Source organism: Schizosaccharomyces japonicus, assembly GCF_000149845.2.
Source record: "Schizosaccharomyces japonicus yFS275 unplaced genomic scaffold supercont5.3, whole genome shotgun sequence".
Classification (NCBI taxonomy): domain Eukaryota; kingdom Fungi; phylum Ascomycota; class Schizosaccharomycetes; order Schizosaccharomycetales; family Schizosaccharomycetaceae; genus Schizosaccharomyces; species Schizosaccharomyces japonicus.
In genome coordinates, this window is record NW_011627862.1 from 1,702,130 (window position 1) to 1,721,885 (window position 19,756).

The window sequence follows — 19,756 nt, forward strand, 5'->3', positions numbered from 1 at the left end:
TCGCGTCGATTGTATTGTAATATACCAAATAACTAGTCAAATTATAGTTCATAAATAATTCAATTTTCTATTCATGATTAATTTTAACGCGTTGGTTTTTCCTGTTGTCGTGACAGCTACTGGTTGCTCTAGAGGTGATACGTGATTCGTGATAATTGGTTTCTTGTAGTATTGGCATCATAGCTTCAATGATAAGTATTATCAGCTGCTTCTATTTTCATAATTCGTGTTCATTCTCCCAAAGCTTGAATTTCCGGTTTTCTAAATTCGTTTCTACCAAACCTTCCAACGCTATAGTAACCGTTCTCTTCATACTACCGACGGTATCTAAACAGTGACTAAGAATTGGCCAGTTCTCTGGTAACACGTAAGAACGAGATTTACATAAAGACAATTCTAGAATTCATTGTATTTGCTGACTTTAAAAAAGGAGCTCGTCGTAAGTTGCTCTTTCATTATAGAAAATTTGGACTTTTCGTCATTAAAGACAGTTGGCTTCAGTTCGTGCCACTCAGTGTCCCTTCATCAGCTTACTTCAATACAAAATTACTCTGGAGCGCAAGTATTCGGTGAATACGTTTAAAAAACGTAGAAAAAGAAAACTCAGTAGCTTGTACCCAGACGAATTATATGGTAGAGCGCTTCGAAGAAAGATGGATGTGACAAACAAAAGAAAGGATGAGATCACACGTCTTATAGTGCAAGCGCTAAATGAGTTTGGCTACCGGTACGTTTTGCATTTTGTTTTCTTAAAATGAGCATTCGGGATCTGTTTATTAACAGCCTTCACAGAGCGAGTGCTAGTCTTCTACAAAAAGAAAGTGGCCTCGAATTAGAGTCTGAGAATGTTCGGAACTTCCGAGAGGCAATCATGTCGGGCAAATGGGCTGCTGCTCGGGATTATTTTGAACGACTCACCGTCCGTGATGAGTCCATCAAAAAGGTAAGGACGGATGATAGAGTTGCTACAGAGCGCAATGCCGTCACCATGATAACTAACCTAATTTAGAAGGCATTCTTTCTTATCGAGAAACAAAAATGCTTAGAACTCGCAGAACAAGGAAAGCTTTCAGAAGCGTTTAATGAACTTCAGAAATTCTCCCGGGCGATCCCCGAGTTGCCCGTTGACACAAGCTTCTGTGTCATGTTGCTACACCCGGTGAACGAAATACGCAAGGAACTCGGTGTTGCGTCTATGGAAGATGCCCGTACATTACTGCTCAATGAACTCTCGTCATTCGTTTCAGCAGACATCCTCATACCCAAAAACCGACTAGTAACTCTGCTCGATCAAGCGAAAACTTTTCAAATTCAAAAACAGCTGTGTCATAACGTTTTACGCGATTTTTCCTTTTACACAGATTACGAAGTCGATGATTCACAAATTCCTCAAATCACAACCCATATTTTTGAAGAGCATACGGATGATGTTTGGCATATTAGCTACTCACATAATGGTCGCTATCTCGTTTCAGCCTCTCGCGACAGAACTGCTGTAGTTTACGACGTCACGGCTACAACCGTTCTTCATCGCCTACTTGGACATGACAATGAGGTTGCTTACGCCCAGTGGTCACCCGACGATGATTACATCCTCACTTGTTCCGATGACAAAAAGGTTATTCTCTGGAACGCGCACACTGGAGCCAGGGTTCGCGTTTTTCAAAAACACAGTGAGCCAGTAAGCTGTTGCAGATGGCTTCCTGATGGACAGTCATTTGTCACTGGCTCCCTTGACTGTAGTATTATCCACTGGGCGTTAGATGGAACTATTCTGCACCGATGGAGAGACTTGAATATTTACGACATGGATATAACTCCGGATGGAAAGCGATTGTTTGTCGTTGGGGTGAAACAAGGCTTGTCAACAGAAAAACATCTGAGCGTTTATCACATGGAAACAAGACAATGCTTGAAACGCATCACCCTCGAAGCAAAAGCCACCTCTGTTTGTGTGTCGAAGGATTCCAAGTATGCGTTGACAAACACAGAACCCCAAACGGTATTGCTGTGGGACTTAGAAGACTACCGTATCGTCCAGCACTACGATGGAAGTCAACAAGGAAGATGCTTGATTGGTTCCTGTTTTGGCGGCCAAGACGAAACATTTGTTCTCAGTGGAAGCAAAGACGAGAAAATTCGAATCTGGCACAAGGCTACTGGCAAGCTGCTTAAGACACTCTCGGGTCATGTAAAATACGTGAACTATGTAGCCTATAACCCTAAGAATCCCTATCAATTTGCCTCCGCAAGTGATGATAAGACTGTGCGAATCTGGGAAGCTCCAGAGTACCTTCGAGACAAGGGTCTTTTTGATGAAGCCATGGAAGTAGAGCAATAAGCTTGTTAATGAACTCAATTTTTTACGTTTACGATTCTGTTTGAACTCTTTTTACGCCCTTGTGTTTTTATGTTTTCTCTTGTTCCAGTTACAAGCTCTGAAAAATGCTTTCTGCCAAGCCTTCACTGTTTGCGAAAAGTGTCAGTTAATGTAATAATTTTACGTTCATTAAAATATGCTATTCATAACGAGACAATACGATGTGAGAAGGAAAGACGTCTGACGAAACTGCTTTGCTTAGGTGCTCGTACTTGCGATTTCGAATGGGCGTCGGTCCATGGGACATTGTCCTTGGGAGCTTTCTGTGGCAAGCCAGTTGGTTATACAGTGAGAATGGAAGATGTGAGTGCATTTTCCCCAAATTAAAGGACAGTCATCACCAGGCGACTTGCACAAGGGACAACATCCATCAAAGGGGACGCGACAAATACCGCAAACATCGTCTTTTGGAGTCGTCCAAGTCCAATTAGCTACTGCATGATATCCTACGGTTATTGTTAGTCGATGAAAACATAAATAAATGCGCTTTATAAGCCCATACTTTTAATTTTGACGCGCATGATTTATCGTTTACGGTAGTACACTACTGCAGTTGGTACAGATTAAGCTTTTTGGTGTAGTGGTTTACAGCACACGACGCGTCGCACCTGGCTCACTGGATGACGTATTCGTGTTTTACATAAATGAAAAGGGCGACGCGTCGCAAACTTACCAAAAGCCAACACGTTTAGATGCAAGAAACCAGAGAATGGTTTGTGAGCAACATAAGTCACAGCACTTTAGTTCTTCAAGCATCTGTTTTTGATTTGGAAGAGTCAATGGATTCAAAATAATCCTTGATCATCGGTGTAACAGATGGTAAATGGAATTTTGGCTTTCGTAAGTAGCTTAAATACGCTCTTCTTGGCCGCTTACCCAAACCATTCTGGTTAATGACGAGAATCTCCTTGACACTTGGAGAAAATACTTTAAAACCGGCCTCCACGTACGTATCGAGGATTTTGTTTCGAAGAAGAATGGAAGTTTGAGGGCCCCGTCGCCGGATCTTCATTAAGTATCCGGCAAAACTTGTAGTGCGAGGATCTTTAGAACCGTTAACATACGACCGAACCATTAAAACAGCACCTGGACGTATACGGTCGGGATTATTTTTGGCAAACATGCGAGCATTCTTATTTTCCGTCTCCAATTGAGAAACATGTAATGCTTCAATGCATCTCGTAACATCCTTCGCCTTTGGCGGGTCCAACGGTTTTGGAAACGGAAACTTGGCAGGTGGAATTCTTCCTAATAGCAACTTTTTGGCGCACAGGCGCAATGTTGGAAACATTTTATGTGTGAAGAAATGTCTTTATATACGGGCAATGACCAACTGAAAGGATTGGGTAATTATCGATTCACAAAAGAGCAAGGACACGTTATGATGAAAGGAAACGGTAAACGAAATCGTAAAAGTTTCTCCTATTTTAACAGCAGGTTATACCCCCCAACAACCAACGTTTCCTACAAGTTTTTGGGATTTGTGGAGAACGGGTTGTTCTTGTGAGTCTACGCTTCTATCCTCCACCTTTGGATCCTCTCTAGATTGAAAGGGTGCGATTAATTCAGTCAAACATTAAAAACAACCCCTCCTGAGCCCTTTTCCGTTGGTATACTAGTACACGATGTCAAATATAAAAGTGTATGACTTGACATTTATGCACCATTTCTGTGTCTTGTCCAACTAACACGACGCAGAACATGTTCAGCCCCTGGAAAGGTAATGATTGCCGGAGGCTACATTGTCCTTGAGTCACAATATAGCGGATTGGTAATTGGTTTGGATGCGAAAGGTTATGCAACTACGACGACTCTTGAAAGTCGACAACTTCAAATTCACGTGAAAAGTCCCCAGTTTATTGATGCTGAATGGCACTACCAACTGAATGCGGAGACCAATCCTATTTCCGTGAATCAGATCTCAGCAAAGGATGGAAAGCCAACCAATTGTTCTCCGAACCCTTTTGTTCAATGTGCAATTTTCTACACAGTAAACGCTCTCTTCCATACGGAAACACTGAAAACAAAGTGGAGGGATCTTAGTATTGTTATTGAGATGGACAATGCATACTACAACCAACCAGAGTTGCTCGCTGGTCAGACTGCTTATCCTCGTTTCAATCCTCTGCGATGCAAGATTGAAAATGTGAAGAAAACTGGTCTTGGAAGTTCAGCGGCGATGATTACTAGTCTTACTGCATCGCTGTACACGACTATGCAAACCTTACTGTCGAGTGCTACTGAAGCACCGAAAGATCTCGACGAACAAACACGCACTCTAATTCATAACCTGTCACAGCTTGCACACTGTTCTGCTCAAGGAAAGGTGGGCAGCGGTTTCGACGTTGCTGCTGCTACGTACGGTAGTTGTGTTTACCGCAGATTCGACACAGCAATTATTCAAGATCTGCTCGTCACTTACAACGACCAACCCAACGACAACACCTTTACCGACCGGTTGTGCAAGGCCGTGAATCGTCCCTGGACGCGTGTAGTGCCATTTGTGCTGCCTCGTGAGTGGAAGCTCTTAATGGGTGACATTGCAGGCGGATCACAAACGCCTGGTATGGTGAAAAAGGTTCTCGCGTGGAAAAAATCAAATCCTGAGCAGGGGAAGAAAGACTTTGATTGTCTCCATGATCAACTGAAAACCATCGCTGCCTGTTTCGAGACTGCCAATGAGGGCGACACCGAAAAGAAGTTGCGTACGGCATTCACAACAATCCGTAAGACGTTACAGCATATAACAAAGGTTGCAGTCGTCGACATCGAGCCCGAGCAGCAAACGAAAATTCTCGACGCTGTTGAACAAATACCCGGTGTCCTTGGCACAGGAGTGCCTGGAGCCGGTGGATTTGATGCACAATTTTGCATCTGCAAGAACGATCCCTCCGTCGAGAACGCCGTCTACAGTCGTTGGCGTGAACTGAACGTTGTTCCCATGACTGTCGGCCCCGTTGACAGAGGACTTTCCATCGAATGAGGAGAGAAAGAGTTCCTCCCCCAATACCTAACCGGTCAGTTACGATCCAACATAGCCCAGCCCAACCGCATTCCATTCTTGCTCCACTACATCCCAAACCAAATCCTCCCTCTTCACTCCTAGTCAACTGCTTTCTCTTTCATTATTGTCGTCGCTTTCTCCCGTGTCACCGACCGCCCCGTTGTCCTCATCACTAGGAGAGAGGGATGCCTGCACAAGCAGTTTCCAGGAAAGCAATCTCTTGCAGCGAGCGCAGGTTCCAGAAATGGGCAGAATGTGTTCATCGTCCTGGGCCTCTTGCAGAAAGGAGGCTGCCAGACAGGTGGAATGAGCTATCATTCGGCAGTCAGGAAACGGGCAACACAGAAAGAAGCAAGGGAGTAAAATTGCCCTGACGCAAATAGAACACTGAGCCTGGACGGACAATTGAGCCCGTTTTTTTCGTTGAGTGTCGAGCCAACCGGCATCACCTCCGTAATCAGCCAAACGAAGCGATTCAACATCGTCGAACGAACAAAGCTGGATGCAGTTGCTCGGTAGCCGCTCCTTCAACCAAAGACGGTGCACAGCATCGTCAAAGATGGCAACCCGAAGGCCCCAACGCGACCAGGCTTCGCAACACAGCATGACACCCAGCGCCCGGACACACGACAACAGTGTTTGTCGCTTGACGCTCACCACCCGGCTGTGCTGTCGGAGGTCGTCGTGACGAGTGCTTTGTGGATGCTGCCAGACCCATTCAAATTGCAAGGCGGCGATTTTTGTAGGGAAGCCGTGAACGAAGCAGGCGACTTTCCATGGTCGGCTTCGTTTTGTTTTGTACGCACCGCCCTTGATTTCACCGTTGTGCTGACGCAGTCTCCTCGCCGGGTCTGGCGTCGACCCAATATACACAGAGCGAGATGCTGCCTTTTCCGAGACCAGCAAGTAGCAGCAGTAGAACATGCTGCCGCGGTGTGTTAGCGGATGGCCCAGGGAATGAGAGAGTAGTGAGGTGCTGCGCGTGCGGTAAGAAGAACAGAGAGGACGTGGTAGAGGACGTTAACCACGATTAGCGCATCCCAGCAAACCGATCCTAACTCGGAGTAACCGCGGCGGCCGACAGCCGCCCACTGGGTGCCGCCGTCTCTCACCGCGTCTCGCCTCCGCCTGGCTTGTTCTCCTGCTCCGTCTGCTGCTGTGGGGGTTGCTGCTCCTGCGGGGGCGGGCCTTGAGTAGCCCAGTTGGGCTGTGTGAGGCAGTACTTCTCGGGCGGCAGGCGGAGGCCGTAGGCCGGAAGGACCTGAGGGAGAGGCTTGCGGTTGCGTTCGTTGGCGAGCTCGAGGAGAAATTCCTTGGGAGGCGGGCCGGTGAACGAGTGGTTTATCTGGGAGGCGATAGCCAGACGGACGTCGTCGACGTTGATGGCGGCGTTGGTTCCTCGAGCGTGCTCGGCATACACGTGTGAGTCTTGAATGATTTGCTGTGTGTATCGATGAGCAAATGTTAGCAATTGCAGCGGCACAGACTGGGAGTACGCGGGGACCCCGAGAGAGGTCATGATGAGGTGGATCAGCCGCGCATCCTTGGGCGTTTTGGAAAAGTCTTCTGTAGGAGAGGACATGCTGGGAGAGGGAAAGTGGACGAGGAGCAGACTGTGGGGGTCAGTAGACGCGTTGGGCTGCACAGGAATGCGCTGGAATGCACTAGCCTGCGTCAAAATGCGTTATCCACATAACGCAGCTCTTTACACAGCGCAAGACTCCCGCATTGCTCGTTATTGTTGTTAACGAAGCTCGTTGCACTGCGTTAAACAACACACCACGCCCGCGCTCGTTCACGCTATCCCGTTTAACGCCCTCCACCGCAGCCCCACTTCCCTCCACCACCCCACCCGGTCGCCCACATATCCCAAAACTGGCTATTACCATTTATCCCAAAACCTAAAGATTGCCATGTTGTTCGTTGCAGGCGGCTGTCTACTGCAACCGCCGGTTCACATTCAGATAGCCCTTGCCCAGACAAGTCATCTCGATGTGGCCCGTGTCGAGCTCCTTGAAACGGTACTCGCGGCCAAAGAGCGCCTTGACGTCACGCAAGAACACGACCAGCTGTGACGTAATGTTGTCGTGGCCGATGACGATCTGGTTCACGTCCTCGGACGACAGCAGCATGCCGGTGAGGATGGAGGGCTGTGTGAAGTGGTCCACGCAGCCGCCCATCTCGATGACCTGGAGCAGCTGCTTGGCGCACAGCTCGCCCACGTCTTCTGGCGCCTGGCCGGCCTCGCCGCACTGCTGGGCTGCGTACGAGCAGCCCCGGTTCGTCTCGGCGACGAGTGCCAGCGAGAAGCCAGGCGATTTTCCGCACTCGTCTCCACGACGAACGTCGGTGTAGATGAACACGTCGGGAATAAAGCGGTTCAGCACTCCACGTGCCGACTCCACGATCCGGTTCACAGTGGCCGGCGAAATTCGCGTGGATGACGCAATGCCCCGGATCCGGAACACTCGGCCAGGGTCCGTCAGCCGGATCGTCGGCAATGACGTTTTCACCACGGGGCACAGAAAGTTAATTTCGCCGCCGCCGTCGGGCTCTGCCCCGCGTTTGAGAATGCGGAGCTCAAGCTCGTCACCGAGGTTGTACTGCTTTTTGAGGAAGGGAAGCACGCTCGTCCGCAGCACGTCGACGCCCACGTCCGACGGCTCATTGGACGCTGTGACACCCCGTAGGGTGAGCGATGTGGGGGTTTTTGCAAAAAGACACAGCAGCAGCAGTGGCTCGAGAAAGTAGCCGACGGCGCGGCCGGTCGGGCAGTCGTGCTCGACACGGCCGCCCGTGATGGTTCCTGGGCGGTAGACGAACGAGGTACCGGTGTATGAAATTTCAATGACGCTGCCGTTCGTGAGTTTTTCGAGCAAACGCAGATAAGAAACTTCGTAGTCGCGCAGACCGGGGTCCACGCTATCAGAGCGAATCCCCTCCACACGAACAGGCGTCCCGCTGAGTGTTGCAAGGGCCAGTCGATGTGTGAGGTGCTCGCATCCTCTAAACCGAACCTGCACCTGCGACATGATGGAGGAGGAGGAGGAGGAGAAAATTGCAGGAACAGTGTGGTGGTGAAGGGGGAGGCACGTGCAGGGCAGACGGGAGTAAGCGAGAGGATAAGCGAGGGGCGGGGAGGGGGAGGGAGGCACGTGGAAAGCGTATTGGGAATAGAGGGGCGGGGTGAGGGGAGGGAGAGAAAGGTAATCACGTGGAACCTTATTGGGAACAAGAAGGCGGGATGAGAGAATGTGGTCACGTGGCACCTTATTGGGAACAAGAAGGCGGGATGAGAGAATGGGGTCACGTGGCACCTTATTTCCAACAAAGAGGCGGAACCGATTCGGTTTTACGAGACCCTCCTCTGCTGCCTCACTGCCTCACTGCCTCGCTGCGACTGCCGCACTCGGTGCATAAATCGTTACTCGTTATTATCGTTTCTACCGCTCACCGTTGCCGCGACCGCGTCCGCGGCCACGGCCTCGTCCACGTCCTCTACCACGTCCGCGTCCGCGAGACGAATTGTGGGGACGAACCCATTCGGGTGTCATAGTGTACATGGCACGCTGCATCTGTTCCTGTGTGGGGGCCGGCTCTGTGGCGGGGGCCACAATGTCCTCATACAGCTCTGTCTCGGCGTTTGTGGGGGCCGGGTTCGACGAGCTGCTGGCCGAGCGCGGCACGGACGACTCGCCCGGCAGCGCGTCCTCGCGCGGTTGCGTGCCCTCAATCTCACTCTCGTTCAGGAATTGGATGCCCTTCGCCAGCGGACGCGTCGTTGGCTCAATGTCCGCGCCCTCAATGCCGGCGGCGTTTCCGGACTCAACCGCGGAAACACCCGCGGCTTCGGCCTCGGCGTCCAGCTCGCCCTGGGCCGGAGGCGACGAGCGTGCCGTCTCCTCCGGCGTCGTCTCTGGAGAAGACTGGGCCGCGGCCGAGCCGTCCTCCTCCGCGGAAGGCTCCTCGGGGCGGAAGAAGGCCTGCACGCGTTCAGCCAGCGTGGCATACGTCACAGGCGTGCCGTCGAGCTTGGACTCGGAGCCGGCACGCAGATCGGCGACTGCCTGCTGGGAGGTCTCGCTGCCCTCGTAGACGAGGACGAGCAGCTTCTCAACTGCCGTGTTCAGGTCGGTGTCGGCAGATGGATGGACGCAGTTGAAGCTGGCAAAACGCAGGAAACGGACCAGACTCGTCACCTCCTGGCGTCCGTCAGCCAGACCGTCCGCGTATCGAGACGCAAGCTGATTTTCGTGTGCGACACGTTCGCGTTCTGCTTGTTTTTTCTGCTGCTGGGCGAGCTTATTACGCGTCGAGACGACTAGCGACTGCAGATCCTCTAACTCGTGCAACGCTGTCATAACAGCCTCTTCACCCCGAAGAGACGCGCGTTGGTCAGCATTCAAAGAACCCGGCGCCTCAGCATCCTGCTCCTTGAGCTTGACGATTTTTTGCTGCTTGTTAGCACGGACGCGTCGGACGGCTCGAAAAAACGCGTAAAAGCGCGTCAAAACGCGTCATTTTCTGGCAACTTACTTTTTTCTTGGTAAAGTTTCGAATACGTTTTTGAATGTGCTCGAGGAGCGCGTCTTCTTGGGCGTTCTCTGCGGTTTTTTTGGTATCGGGCTTCATGACGGTGATGCGGTGGATGGGAGGTGGCAGGAGAGCAGCGAGGAGTATTGCGAGCGTTAGCGAGCAATACGGGCACGCTAATGCGTTTAGTGAGGCGCACCAGACACGAGCGCAGCGAGCCCGAGCGAGCAATAACGCCGGTCCACTAGCACTCACTCTAGGCTGCTATTGCCTTTTCCGCAGTGCGCTGCAGCACGCTGGCGCGCACTGCAGCGCACTAACGCTCGCAATACTCGCTGCCTCGCTGCAACCCTCTCCCCATGTTCCGCCGCTTCTACTCGTTCATCGGCAAAAAGCCCATCTGCCTCCCCCAGAACGTCTCCATCACACAATCGAACCATCGTATCCACATCCAGGGACCTCATGGCCGGCTGCAGCTCCCGCTCCCGCCGCATTTAGCCCTGGAAGTTTCGCCGGTCACTGCACGCGTCCGCCTCGCCAAACCGCTCGACCTTCTCGACCGAAAGGAACACGCAATGTGGGGGACGACGCGTGCGCTCCTGTCGAACCACATCCGAGGAGTCTCTGAACGCTGGCAATGCATTGTTCGACTCGTTGGCATTGGCTACCGCGTCTCCTTGGACAACACGAATCCAGCAGACCCTTGCATCGTCCTCAAAATAGGCTTCGCTAACCTTATCCGAGTGCCGATCGTCGATGACGTAGAGGTTACGAACCCGACTCCCACCTCGCTGATTTTGCGGGGGATCGACAAGCAACGCGTCACTCAGTTCGCCGCGAAAATACGCGCCTGGCGAAAACCAGAGCCGTACAAGGGCAAGGGAATCTTCGTGGATGATGAAACCATTGCTTTACGAAAGTAACGAAAGTAGCGAAAGTAAGTGTTCTCCTACGTGCTGCTTGGTTTGCTGCTTGGACGGAGCCATGCTCGCGCTAAAAGTTCGCGTAAAGAACGCCCGGCTGGTCGCGGTTGCTTCCTTTCGTAAAGTATGTACGCGTACACTCCTACAGCTAGGCCAAATACGGGGTCTAGACGCCTGTTTCAAGGTTAGCTCTGCGCTACGTGTCCTGTCACTGACTTGGAGATGAGATTCATGACTTGGTAATGGGAGAGAAGAAAGTGGAAACGGCGAAGACGTGCCCTTTCTTCAAACGAAACTATGGCGGCTGGAAGAACCTCCACTCGGTGCAGTGGGGGCACCTTCCAAGAACCTCCAGTGCCCCACAAGTGTCCCGCATTTTCCCCGCATTCACGTGTACTACCACCAAAAACACTACACCTTGTGTCGTTAAAGACGAAGCCCGACGGGCCCTCATGGTCGTCCTCGTTCCCCATGTCGAAGCCGTTTTTTACAAATTTGAATCCATTTGACTTTCTAGAAGCCACCAGTCCTTTACGGAACAAAACTGCTTCACAGAACGCTCAAGATTCCGCGCCAGAGTCGCACTTACCAAAGTCGTTTACATCGTGGACGCGTTCCAAAACCGATCCAAGCACCGTACCCTTCTCTCCGCCTGTCGCCTCCCGTTGTTTCTGTCTCTGAAGATGCCGTCGCGTTTTCTCCGCCTGTTACTTTCCCTGTAGATGCTCCTAAGAAACGAGAAATTCCCTTCTATTCGGCTCTGTCCGGTTTGCTGGTGGACGCTTGTTCTGAATTCGTGGCTCGTGCCGTGAACGATTGCATTGTCCTGCACTCGCTTCCCGATCTGCACACGCTCACCACCATTCAATGCCCTGGCAGAGTAAAACACGTTCACTGGATGTCTTCTGTGACGACTGAGACCGACGACTTCAGCGACATTGCCTCACAGACAGACGCAAAACTTGTAGCTCTTCTCGCTACCGGCCAACTCTTGTGCTGGAATGTGTCGCTTGCTTCACCGCACACGACTACTCACCTCTTCACGACGTCTCTGGCCTGGCCCCTCTCGGGGTTTGCTGCCGTATCGTCACACTCGTTGCTGCTTGTTTCCCATTCCACGTTTACCATTGTGGCTCTCGATTCAATGATCCAGGAAGACGCATCTTCTCCCCGCTCTCACCCCATCGATGTGACGCTTCTCACGTCTCTTCACTCTGTCGGCGAGCCTATTCAGGCGTTCTCGGTGTGTAGCAACATCGTTTGTCTCTTCACTCAGTCTCGCGTCCTGTTCACCAGCTTAAACGGGTTGGCTGTTACTACGTTGAACAGCATCCAAACATTTTCTCCCGCCGGCGTCCGTTCATTGTGTCATCTTCCCGCCGCTGTTCCTTTCTTTGCGTTTGTGAAAGATTCTACGTTCGGGTTGATGAAGTTTGCTCCGCCGTATATGCTGCTTCGCGGCAAATTCCCCGGAGATGTTCGTCACGCATTTGCTGCTAGGACGGCTGATGGCACTCCTGTCCTGTTGGGCTACACTGTTGATATGATGTATGTGGTTATGATTGATGAAAACGTCTTGTCAGCAAACCCCCGAATCCGTGTTGCGTCTATCCCTATTCCCCAAGGTTTGCTGTCTCTTTCTGTTTTGCATATGGACAAAACTGCCATTCGTGTAGTTGCACAATCGTACAGTTCCTTTTCTGTTCGGGAATTCCCTCTCTCATTTGCATACACGTTCCCTTTGGAAAGCGAACCCTTGGTGATCACTCCAGCTGCGTGGTCTTCTGTAGGCACATTGCCTAGTGAACCTGCAGCTCTGTTGAATACGTTTCAACAGGAAGCAGAATCTGTAGCGTCTCACACACATGACGCCGTTGCTTTGTATGTAAACACGTGCATCAGCGAGCAATTGAAGTGTGCGGTTATGTCAGCTATGAACTCCCTTCAAACAAAATCTTCTGTGGTTTCTGAGCAGGTGCAATTGCAACACAGTATACAAACCCAAGCGGTGGACGAGACGAATATTCCGGTTTCGTCAGAGAATTCCATAGAGTCGCCCTCACCATCACCCACCGGCTCGTCTGTGGCCGTGATAGAACCGGACTTGACAACGGAATCTTTGCCCAGACCATCGAGTGCTACAGAGACAAATGATCTGGCACTACTGGATTTGGACCCTGTTGACGCCATAGTGGAATTCACTCTTCATCCCTCCCCTTCAGCGTTTTCTGATCTTCGCGACCAGATTGAACCCTACCTCTCCAAGCTTTCTGCTCCCCATCTGCTTTCTCTTATGCATGTTTTGTCTAAGCTAGGGTTGGATGTTGATGAAGACGATGACTTGTCCGTTCTTCGAGTGTCTTGCATTGTGCATGCCTTCTTCCAGTTCCGTGCTCTTCAAGTGGAAAGCAAAACACTCACTGACTCCCTTGTTCAGCCCGTCCTTCAGAACATTCAGGCCAACATAACCCAACTTGGAGCTCTTGGCTCTGCTAGACATCAAGTTAAAGTAAAGTTTGCTCGTGAGGTTTTGGAAGCAGCACTTAAAACGTTTGAGTAAGTGCGACGGAAACTCTCCCGTTAGTATACCTTTTACTCGTTTATCGTGTACCATATGTCTAAGCGAATAATACCGTGTGTTGTTGCTACATCTTCAGGCACGTTAAAACAGCTTCACTAAAACAAAACGAAAGCTAAGCATCGTCCTCCTGTTCATCCTTTCTGAGGTGTTCTACTCTAATTCTACATTTTTCTATGCTTGTAACACTCAATCGCTAGCATATACTGAAATAATTTTTCCTCTAACACCCTTCACCGACGGGGACGAGGATTTGTGGATGTTTAGTACTATTATTTTACAATTATTCCCTTAAAGGTGTTCCGAAACGATTCCTTGCTGCAATTAAGTGTTTAAAACTGAGTAAGGCTCTCAAATAGATCCTTTTGCGGGTCAATAATGGTTGCTCCTCATATTCCAGGTTTTGTTTTCGATGAAGCAAGAAATAGGTATTTTCGTTTGCAATCCGCAACACAGGCCAATCCTAGCAGCATGGAGTACACAGTACAACATGTTCGTCAGGTTGGACGAGAGCAGAAGCGGAAGCGAAAGGCAAATCAAGTGAAGCGGCAAGAAGAGAAGAAAAACAAAAAACCCCCTCCAACAATGTACTCAATGTTGCTTAACAGGAGTCTAGGCGGTACCATGTGCAAAGAGCGCATACAAACAAAGTTTTTAGACACTAAGAGTACAGTACAATTCAGTAATATGACTCCACAAGATTCCATTACACATATGGCTACTCCGGAAACATCCTCTGAAATTCTTCTCGTGGGTACACAAGCCGGTCTTGTTTGTGCGACGAAAATATTAGAGGAGTTACGTAGTACGGATCCAGAGACAACCCGGTTATCGTTGAGCGCCTTCGATCTAAGTTTTTCGCAAACGGGCATTTCATCCGTACAAATTTCTGAAGATGGGAATGCATTTTGGACAACGAAAGCTTCCGGAAACGCCTCAAGCAAGGCGTTTTTTTCACGAGTTAACTTCCTTAATGAACTAGAAGTGCAATCATTAACAACTGTGAGCACTGAGCTCATAGCAGATATTCAATGCAGCTATAAAATTCGCTCTTCAAACTCATTTGCTCTGGGAGGGTGCAATCGAATTGCTTTATTCGATGCGCATGCGCAATCCATGTCAAATATTTTACATACAAAAAGTGAAGTATTTTCTCTTCAGGGTATGCACGATGCCAATACCGCAATGTTATATGCAGGTTTGCGAAACAGAAATGTCTTGGCAATAGATACAAGGCAGTCAAACCGTCGTCGAGCTGCTGTTTTGTGTCGCCATGTTTCAAGCGTATGCAATATGAGAGTTGTCACACCCTCTCAACCAAAGATAATAGTTTGTGGATTAGATTGTAAAATGGCATTATACGATCTGAGATTTATTCGAGAACACAAGTCCGAACCACTTGTTCAGTATGTGGGTTATGGAAATGAGTATCAACGGGTGACACCTTTGTCGGTTGATGAGACAAACACGACAATTCTAGCAGCTGGAGAAAAGAATGTTGTCCGTTTCTGGTCACTAGAGGATCCACTTTTCAACACGGAACATGTTCTCAATTCACCGGATCAAATTTCAGCATCGTCAAGTACATGGTTTAACGACACCTCGAGGGATGAAAAAGGATGGATGGTTTCTGCGGGTTCTCAGATTCAAATATTTGTATAAATAGAACATTAATGTGCATTGTCCTTCATTAACACAGCTAGATGGATGTTTAGGAAATAATACAAGGTTTCAATTCTTCTTTTTTCCGAGAAGAATGCTTGTTTGTAGAAGAAACCTTTGGTCGAGTAGGAGGGTGTTGCTGCTTTGATGTTTTCGTCCGAGACTCCCGTTGGTTCTCTTTCTGCTGAAGCTGCTTAGCATATAGTTTGTCCCGAGCTTCTTGAGAACGGTTCGCTTCTTTGCGCCGTTGAATAATTAGCACAGTGGGGACAAAGTGTGCTGAGCAGAGTTCCCCGTTTCCCGTTTCAACAACCTGATCATCAAATGTTTCCCATACAACGTCGTTACCTGCATTAATATAACCTGAATCCGTAACAAGAGTAAACAGCGACAACGATTCCGGATGAGAGAAGAGTGTGCTGAAATGATTGGAACGAAACAGAACCAGTACTTCACCTGGTGCAACATGCTCAAGAATTTTACTAATACCAGCATGTGTCAGAAATTGTTTCGAATACCGGTTCATCATCACGTCTGCAATGACAGATGCTATTCAAGTTAGAACTCGCGAAGAAGATTTTACTAACGTACACTTCTGCAGGAAATCCAGTTGTTCCTCAGAAAGTTCCTCAGTATCAGAGCTTTCCAGAAGCGTACTTCTTTCCACAAGTTTGTCAGCAATCTCCTCATAATAAGGAATTTTTTGCAGCAGCTCGAATGTCCCTTCTTCGTTTGCGTTAAGGTCCTCTTGTGATAAAATCCAGCCGTGGACAAGACGTATGTCAAAGAGACGAAATACTTCGTCCCCGTAGGCAAATTTCTGTACGTCGAATAAACATGGATTCAGTTGTTGTCCAAAATGCATTGTAGCAAGATTGTTTTGTAAGTTGTCCATCGCAGACTTATCATCCTTCACGTTTCCGAGATTGTATTGCTCTGCATATTGTACGAGAAGCGCGTTCAATTGCTCTTCCGTAAGGCGCTTCTTTTCTGGCAGCTTGAATTCCTTTGCCGGAGTTGATTTCAATACAAGACAATTTATCAAGGCAATAATGGGGCAAGGACCATTTTCTAAGGACACAATATCGTTATTTCAGCTCATGGAAACATTTAAAAAGTTCGCCTGTCGTACGAACATACCTGTTTGACAAACAATCCGTCTTCGTTCATAAACACCTTTCTCTGACACCCAGAACTCAACTGATTTTGTAGCATAACTGGTACTACTCTTACTTTCTTCTTTTGGCTCACTTTTGGGCTTTAATCCGCCTGGAATTGCTATTTCAGACATGGTAGTTTCAGCGGGTTAAGATGGCGGGAATCGCTTATTGGAAAGAACGAGGATGGCTAGCGTAACTACTGCTTAATAGGCTATACACTAGTTGAACGAAAGTAAAACGAATGCTAGAGCTGAATATTTTGAAAGCTATGAAGAAAAAACTTAAAGGCGGATATTGAATAACTTGAGAAATAAGCCATCAAGAAACACGCTTAGTAAGTCACAAAGAGAATAGTATTTAAGAAAGAACGTTAAAAAGAGAAAGAGAAGAACAAGAAATTTAGCAATGCCATAATATCAGACCGTCATTGTCAGCGATGCTAAATCCAACCTTGAAGATGGTGCTAGAAAAACAGTGCTTCACACCATAGTAGTCGTGCAATACATCAAAATCATTACGAAAGAGTCAAATACAGAAGCAAGCAATGGCTCCTTCTGTACACAAAGTGAACATTTAATCACTGTTTGTGTTTTTTAAACACTGAGATACTATTTTCATATACCTCTCACATGCAGTAATGTTCTCCTCCAGAACACGAAGCTCTTGAGAGATTATTGTGCATACAAAGAATGCACGAGAATCATTTTTTCGGTCCATACAGACGATTAGTTTTTCGTACTCAGCGGCACTCATATTCCCATTCTTGTAGAAACGTTTTCTTGTATTGCAAAGCGTTACAAGCGTCTTCAGACAGCGGAAAACTAGTTGAGAAACGATGACTGATGCTGAGCATGGATGTTTGCCCTGTGAAAGATCATGACAAATACGCCAACATTGCTCAGTAAGCTTTTGAACATCGACAGGTGAAGCCGGTGGGTTTGCTTTTGATTGTTTACGCTGGTAATCAGTAATGTGATGGTAAAACAAGTAAGACCATAACATAGGATTAGGACCACTTTTATACAAAGCCGGTAGGGAGTCTGTGACAGCCGATTCTTCACTAATGCTTAGGGAATGATCGAAACGAAATGTAGAACAGTCAAATCGCGCACTTGAAGGAAGCATTAACCATTTGCGAAAGGTCCGTTTGTTGAACTTCAGTAATACTGAATAAAAGTCAATGCGCCAGAGAGCATGAGGAACGTCAACAAAGCCATAGTGTGCAAAAAGCTCATCTGCAGTGTATTGTCCATAAGAATTAAACACTTCATCACCGGGGTTGACGCTTCGCTGCAAAATTATATCGCAAGTATCATTGTCTGGATCAAAATGATCCCAAGAATCATGCATATCCTTTTCTTCGGGTACCCACAAAGTTGCACATTCGGTGCCAGAACGGTGGTTCAAACTAAGCAGAAAGAGTTAGCAAATCTTTAAAGGCTTTTTTATAAATGGACGAGGTGAACTTTCTTTTTCAAGAAGCACTTACATGTCACAAAAAGGAACGAGAGCCAGTTGATGTGTAGAGTCGATGAAGAAACATCGAGTTTGAACAAGAACAAATGCATGCAAATATTCAGACCAAGAGGGACAAGGTAAGCCTTTGGGTACCAAGACAGTTTCAAAAAATGGTTGAACAACTGAAATAAACTGAAAAGCCGTCAGTTTTGAGCAGTTGACAACGAGCGAATGGACACATGTTCCTTCTAATTGTTCAAGTGTTTCGGGCGGCCAGTAGATAGGCAAATCTGGTGTTTCCGCATTGAGTAAAGAATCAACAAAAGGACGCCAGAAACTCCTTTCGTTGTATTTTTCGAGTAAAAGCGCTACTGTTAGTCGGACAAGAGCGAGAGCATCAAAAGGACTGCTACTACAATCGGTGTCAATAGTTGATGTGTCTGTTTTTGTAGAGCGTTCACCCATTGTAGCTATGAGTTCTCGATAAGGCGAATTGTAGACGCTAAGAATTATGTTTTTTGGAATACTTGCTAAAGGAGTTTGCGCACCAATTGCCGTTCGAGCGAAAACTCCATCGCCTCTAATCAGACTTGAGTCGATGTACAAATCATCATGAATAAAAGCACGGTTTTTTTCCAACCAAGCAAGAAGATTTTTGTAAGAATCGGGTGCTTCGACAGTCATGAGCTAAGTTTGGATTCAGCTGTTCCAAACAATTCCTTAGGCGTTTTGAATTCGTAAAACAGAGAAAGACAGGAAAAAAAATGGCAATTCGTTTCTTTTTCCTGACAATAACGTGAGGATAAATATAAGCCTTCAACAAGCAACAAAAGCTAAGACAGATCAAACTTGAAGAATGCGTCGCTGGACCCTTTGCCGTTTAGTAATTGTTTGTTATAAGAATGGACACAATTATACAATTACAGAAAAGACGCCGTGGGTCAAAAAATAAAAAGGGTCAAGGGCGCAAATGACCCCGACGTCTTCCTAAGGGATAGGCAATATTTTCTCTGGAGATGAGCAGTTTGTTATGCTATGTGGTGTTCCGTCTATGTATTAAAATATAAAAAACAATGAATTGGCCCAAAGTGATATAGATATACGGACAAGTAGAACTAAAATCAGAACGCTTAGATGTAAACACAGCGGAAGATTGTGTGGACTTCATGTTGAAAAGTGTTGGATTGCATGTCTTAACAACAAAATGCGATACAATTACTGTCCAGTAAGTAAATTTCTTCAATTTTTTTTATTCATTAACGAAGTAATTCATTACAGCTAAATAAGCACGGGATATGGCGATGCCAATTAACGGACACGGAACGACAGAGATGGGCGCAAAGAACAGTGAAGCGAAGGTTAGAATAAGAATATTAGCCACAGCTTGCATAGTATGATAGATGCAATGAATGGTAGCGTTTATGATCATTTAACAGCAGAAAATCTCCAACGACAAGTATAAACACTCCAAACGTTCCATACTGGGACAAAGGTTTAGAAATCAGTGACCGATTTTGTCCATAAGAACCTGTTTTTCGGCTTGGATATACAAGCGTATCAATCAGTTTAAATCCTGCGTAAAACAAACAGAATGCAACTCATCTAACTTTTCGGCATCAGACTTCAATGTGTAGTTCCTTTTTTGTGCTCTCTCCAGTCTTTGAAATTGTGAATCTAGGGCTGTTCGCAGAAGTCGCTTGTATTCTTGTTCGGCAGTAGAAATAGGCAAGCTTTTATTGCAAACTTTTTCCAGAAGACGTATGCTCTTTGTGAACATTTCAAAAGCATTATTCTCTGTTTCCCATTTCTCTCTTGCAAGGTTGAGGATTAAACCTTCGAGTTTCATGTTGCGTTCTTCCAATTGCGAAACCGTTAATGCCAGCGACTCGTGCTCCTCCAGAACGAGAGCCAGTTGTTCATGAACATTAGACGTATCTGCTATAGAAGCAGTGAACGAGGATTCATCGCGAATTTCTTTCCAAGTCATTTTTGTTTTTGGGTGATCCTATGTAAACAGACTAGTAGTTTATTTAGGATGATGTCATGAGTCAACTGGTT

General features: G+C 47.5%; 14 protein-coding genes across 14 annotated transcripts; 5 read left to right on the forward strand and 9 right to left on the reverse strand.

Annotated features, from left to right (window-relative positions):
• The first annotated feature begins 30 nt into the window (after nt 1-30).
• Nucleotides 31-2,881, forward strand: SJAG_01472 (WD repeat protein). Its single transcript, XM_002172687.2, has 4 exons — nt 31-367; nt 431-727; nt 793-943; nt 1,010-2,881. Exons 2-4 carry the CDS (start codon nt 654-656, stop codon nt 2,339-2,341), a joined length of 1,557 nt encoding a protein of 518 aa, XP_002172723.1. The 5' UTR covers nt 31-367; nt 431-653; the 3' UTR covers nt 2,342-2,881.
• SJAG_05236 (anaphase-promoting complex subunit Apc11) lies at nt 2,493-2,988 on the reverse strand. The gene is made up of 2 exons (XM_002172688.2): nt 2,883-2,988; nt 2,493-2,826 (listed from the first exon to the last, which is right to left on the reverse strand). The coding sequence occupies exons 1-2, from the start codon at nt 2,899-2,901 to the stop codon at nt 2,579-2,581; spliced, it is 267 nt and encodes an 88-aa protein (XP_002172724.1). The 5' UTR covers nt 2,902-2,988; the 3' UTR covers nt 2,493-2,578.
• Nucleotides 2,989-3,068: 80 nt separating this feature from the next.
• SJAG_01474 (phosphomevalonate kinase) lies at nt 3,069-7,474 on the forward strand. The gene is made up of 2 exons (XM_002172690.2): nt 3,069-4,022; nt 4,079-7,474. The coding sequence occupies exons 1-2, from the start codon at nt 4,006-4,008 to the stop codon at nt 5,361-5,363; spliced, it is 1,302 nt and encodes a 433-aa protein (XP_002172726.2). The 5' UTR covers nt 3,069-4,005; the 3' UTR covers nt 5,364-7,474.
• SJAG_01473 (ribosomal protein subunit L19) lies at nt 3,129-3,671 on the reverse strand (the record flags this gene model as incomplete). The annotated part of the gene is made up of 1 exon (XM_002172689.1): nt 3,129-3,671. The coding sequence occupies one exon, from the start codon at nt 3,669-3,671 to the stop codon at nt 3,129-3,131; it is 543 nt and encodes a 180-aa protein (XP_002172725.1).
• Nucleotides 5,487-6,308, reverse strand: SJAG_05237 (structure-specific endonuclease catalytic subunit; the record flags this gene model as incomplete). Its single annotated transcript, XM_002172691.1, has 1 exon — nt 5,487-6,308. The coding sequence occupies one exon, from the start codon at nt 6,306-6,308 to the stop codon at nt 5,487-5,489; it is 822 nt and encodes a 273-aa protein (XP_002172727.1).
• SJAG_01475 (SAGA complex/transcription initiation factor Taf9) lies at nt 6,493-6,966 on the reverse strand (the record flags this gene model as incomplete). Its single annotated transcript, XM_002172692.1, has 1 exon — nt 6,493-6,966. One exon carries the CDS (start codon nt 6,964-6,966, stop codon nt 6,493-6,495), a length of 474 nt encoding a protein of 157 aa, XP_002172728.1.
• On the reverse strand, nt 7,241-8,478 carry SJAG_01476 (RNA 3'-terminal phosphate cyclase). The gene has a single exon (XM_002172693.2). The coding sequence runs from the start codon at nt 8,414-8,416 to the stop codon at nt 7,322-7,324; it is 1,095 nt and encodes a 364-aa protein (XP_002172729.1). The 5' UTR covers nt 8,417-8,478; the 3' UTR covers nt 7,241-7,321.
• Nucleotides 8,479-8,792: 314 nt separating this feature from the next.
• SJAG_01477 (fungal protein) lies at nt 8,793-10,085 on the reverse strand. The gene is made up of 2 exons (XM_002172694.2): nt 9,921-10,085; nt 8,793-9,838 (listed from the first exon to the last, which is right to left on the reverse strand). Exons 1-2 carry the CDS (start codon nt 10,014-10,016, stop codon nt 8,828-8,830), a joined length of 1,107 nt encoding a protein of 368 aa, XP_002172730.1. The 5' UTR covers nt 10,017-10,085; the 3' UTR covers nt 8,793-8,827.
• Nucleotides 10,086-10,255: 170 nt separating this feature from the next.
• On the forward strand, nt 10,256-10,901 carry SJAG_01478 (mitochondrial 54S ribosomal protein YmL16). The gene has a single exon (XM_002172695.2). It carries the CDS (start codon nt 10,277-10,279, stop codon nt 10,838-10,840), a length of 564 nt encoding a protein of 187 aa, XP_002172731.1. The 5' UTR covers nt 10,256-10,276; the 3' UTR covers nt 10,841-10,901.
• An 837-nt stretch (nt 10,902-11,738) lies between these two features.
• SJAG_01479 (hypothetical protein) lies at nt 11,739-13,400 on the forward strand (the record flags this gene model as incomplete). Its single annotated transcript, XM_002172696.1, has 1 exon — nt 11,739-13,400. One exon carries the CDS (start codon nt 11,739-11,741, stop codon nt 13,398-13,400), a length of 1,662 nt encoding a protein of 553 aa, XP_002172732.1.
• On the reverse strand, nt 13,145-16,437 carry SJAG_01481 (DUF544 family protein). Its single transcript, XM_002172698.2, has 3 exons — nt 16,221-16,437; nt 15,672-16,151; nt 13,145-15,629 (listed from the first exon to the last, which is right to left on the reverse strand). Exons 1-3 carry the CDS (start codon nt 16,369-16,371, stop codon nt 15,130-15,132), a joined length of 1,131 nt encoding a protein of 376 aa, XP_002172734.1. The 5' UTR covers nt 16,372-16,437; the 3' UTR covers nt 13,145-15,129.
• On the forward strand, nt 13,797-15,080 carry SJAG_01480 (WDR21 family WD repeat protein; the record flags this gene model as incomplete). The annotated part of the gene is made up of 1 exon (XM_002172697.1): nt 13,797-15,080. The coding sequence occupies one exon, from the start codon at nt 13,797-13,799 to the stop codon at nt 15,078-15,080; it is 1,284 nt and encodes a 427-aa protein (XP_002172733.1).
• Nucleotides 16,382-18,947, reverse strand: SJAG_01482 (lysine methyltransferase). Its single transcript, XM_002172699.2, has 2 exons — nt 17,730-18,947; nt 16,382-17,648 (listed from the first exon to the last, which is right to left on the reverse strand). The coding sequence occupies exons 1-2, from the start codon at nt 18,380-18,382 to the stop codon at nt 16,814-16,816; spliced, it is 1,488 nt and encodes a 495-aa protein (XP_002172735.1). The 5' UTR covers nt 18,383-18,947; the 3' UTR covers nt 16,382-16,813.
• Nucleotides 18,948-19,259: 312 nt separating this feature from the next.
• SJAG_01483 (sporulation specific protein Spo2) lies at nt 19,260-19,685 on the reverse strand (the record flags this gene model as incomplete). Its single annotated transcript, XM_002172700.1, has 1 exon — nt 19,260-19,685. The coding sequence occupies one exon, from the start codon at nt 19,683-19,685 to the stop codon at nt 19,260-19,262; it is 426 nt and encodes a 141-aa protein (XP_002172736.1).
• Nucleotides 19,686-19,756: the final 71 nt, after the last annotated feature.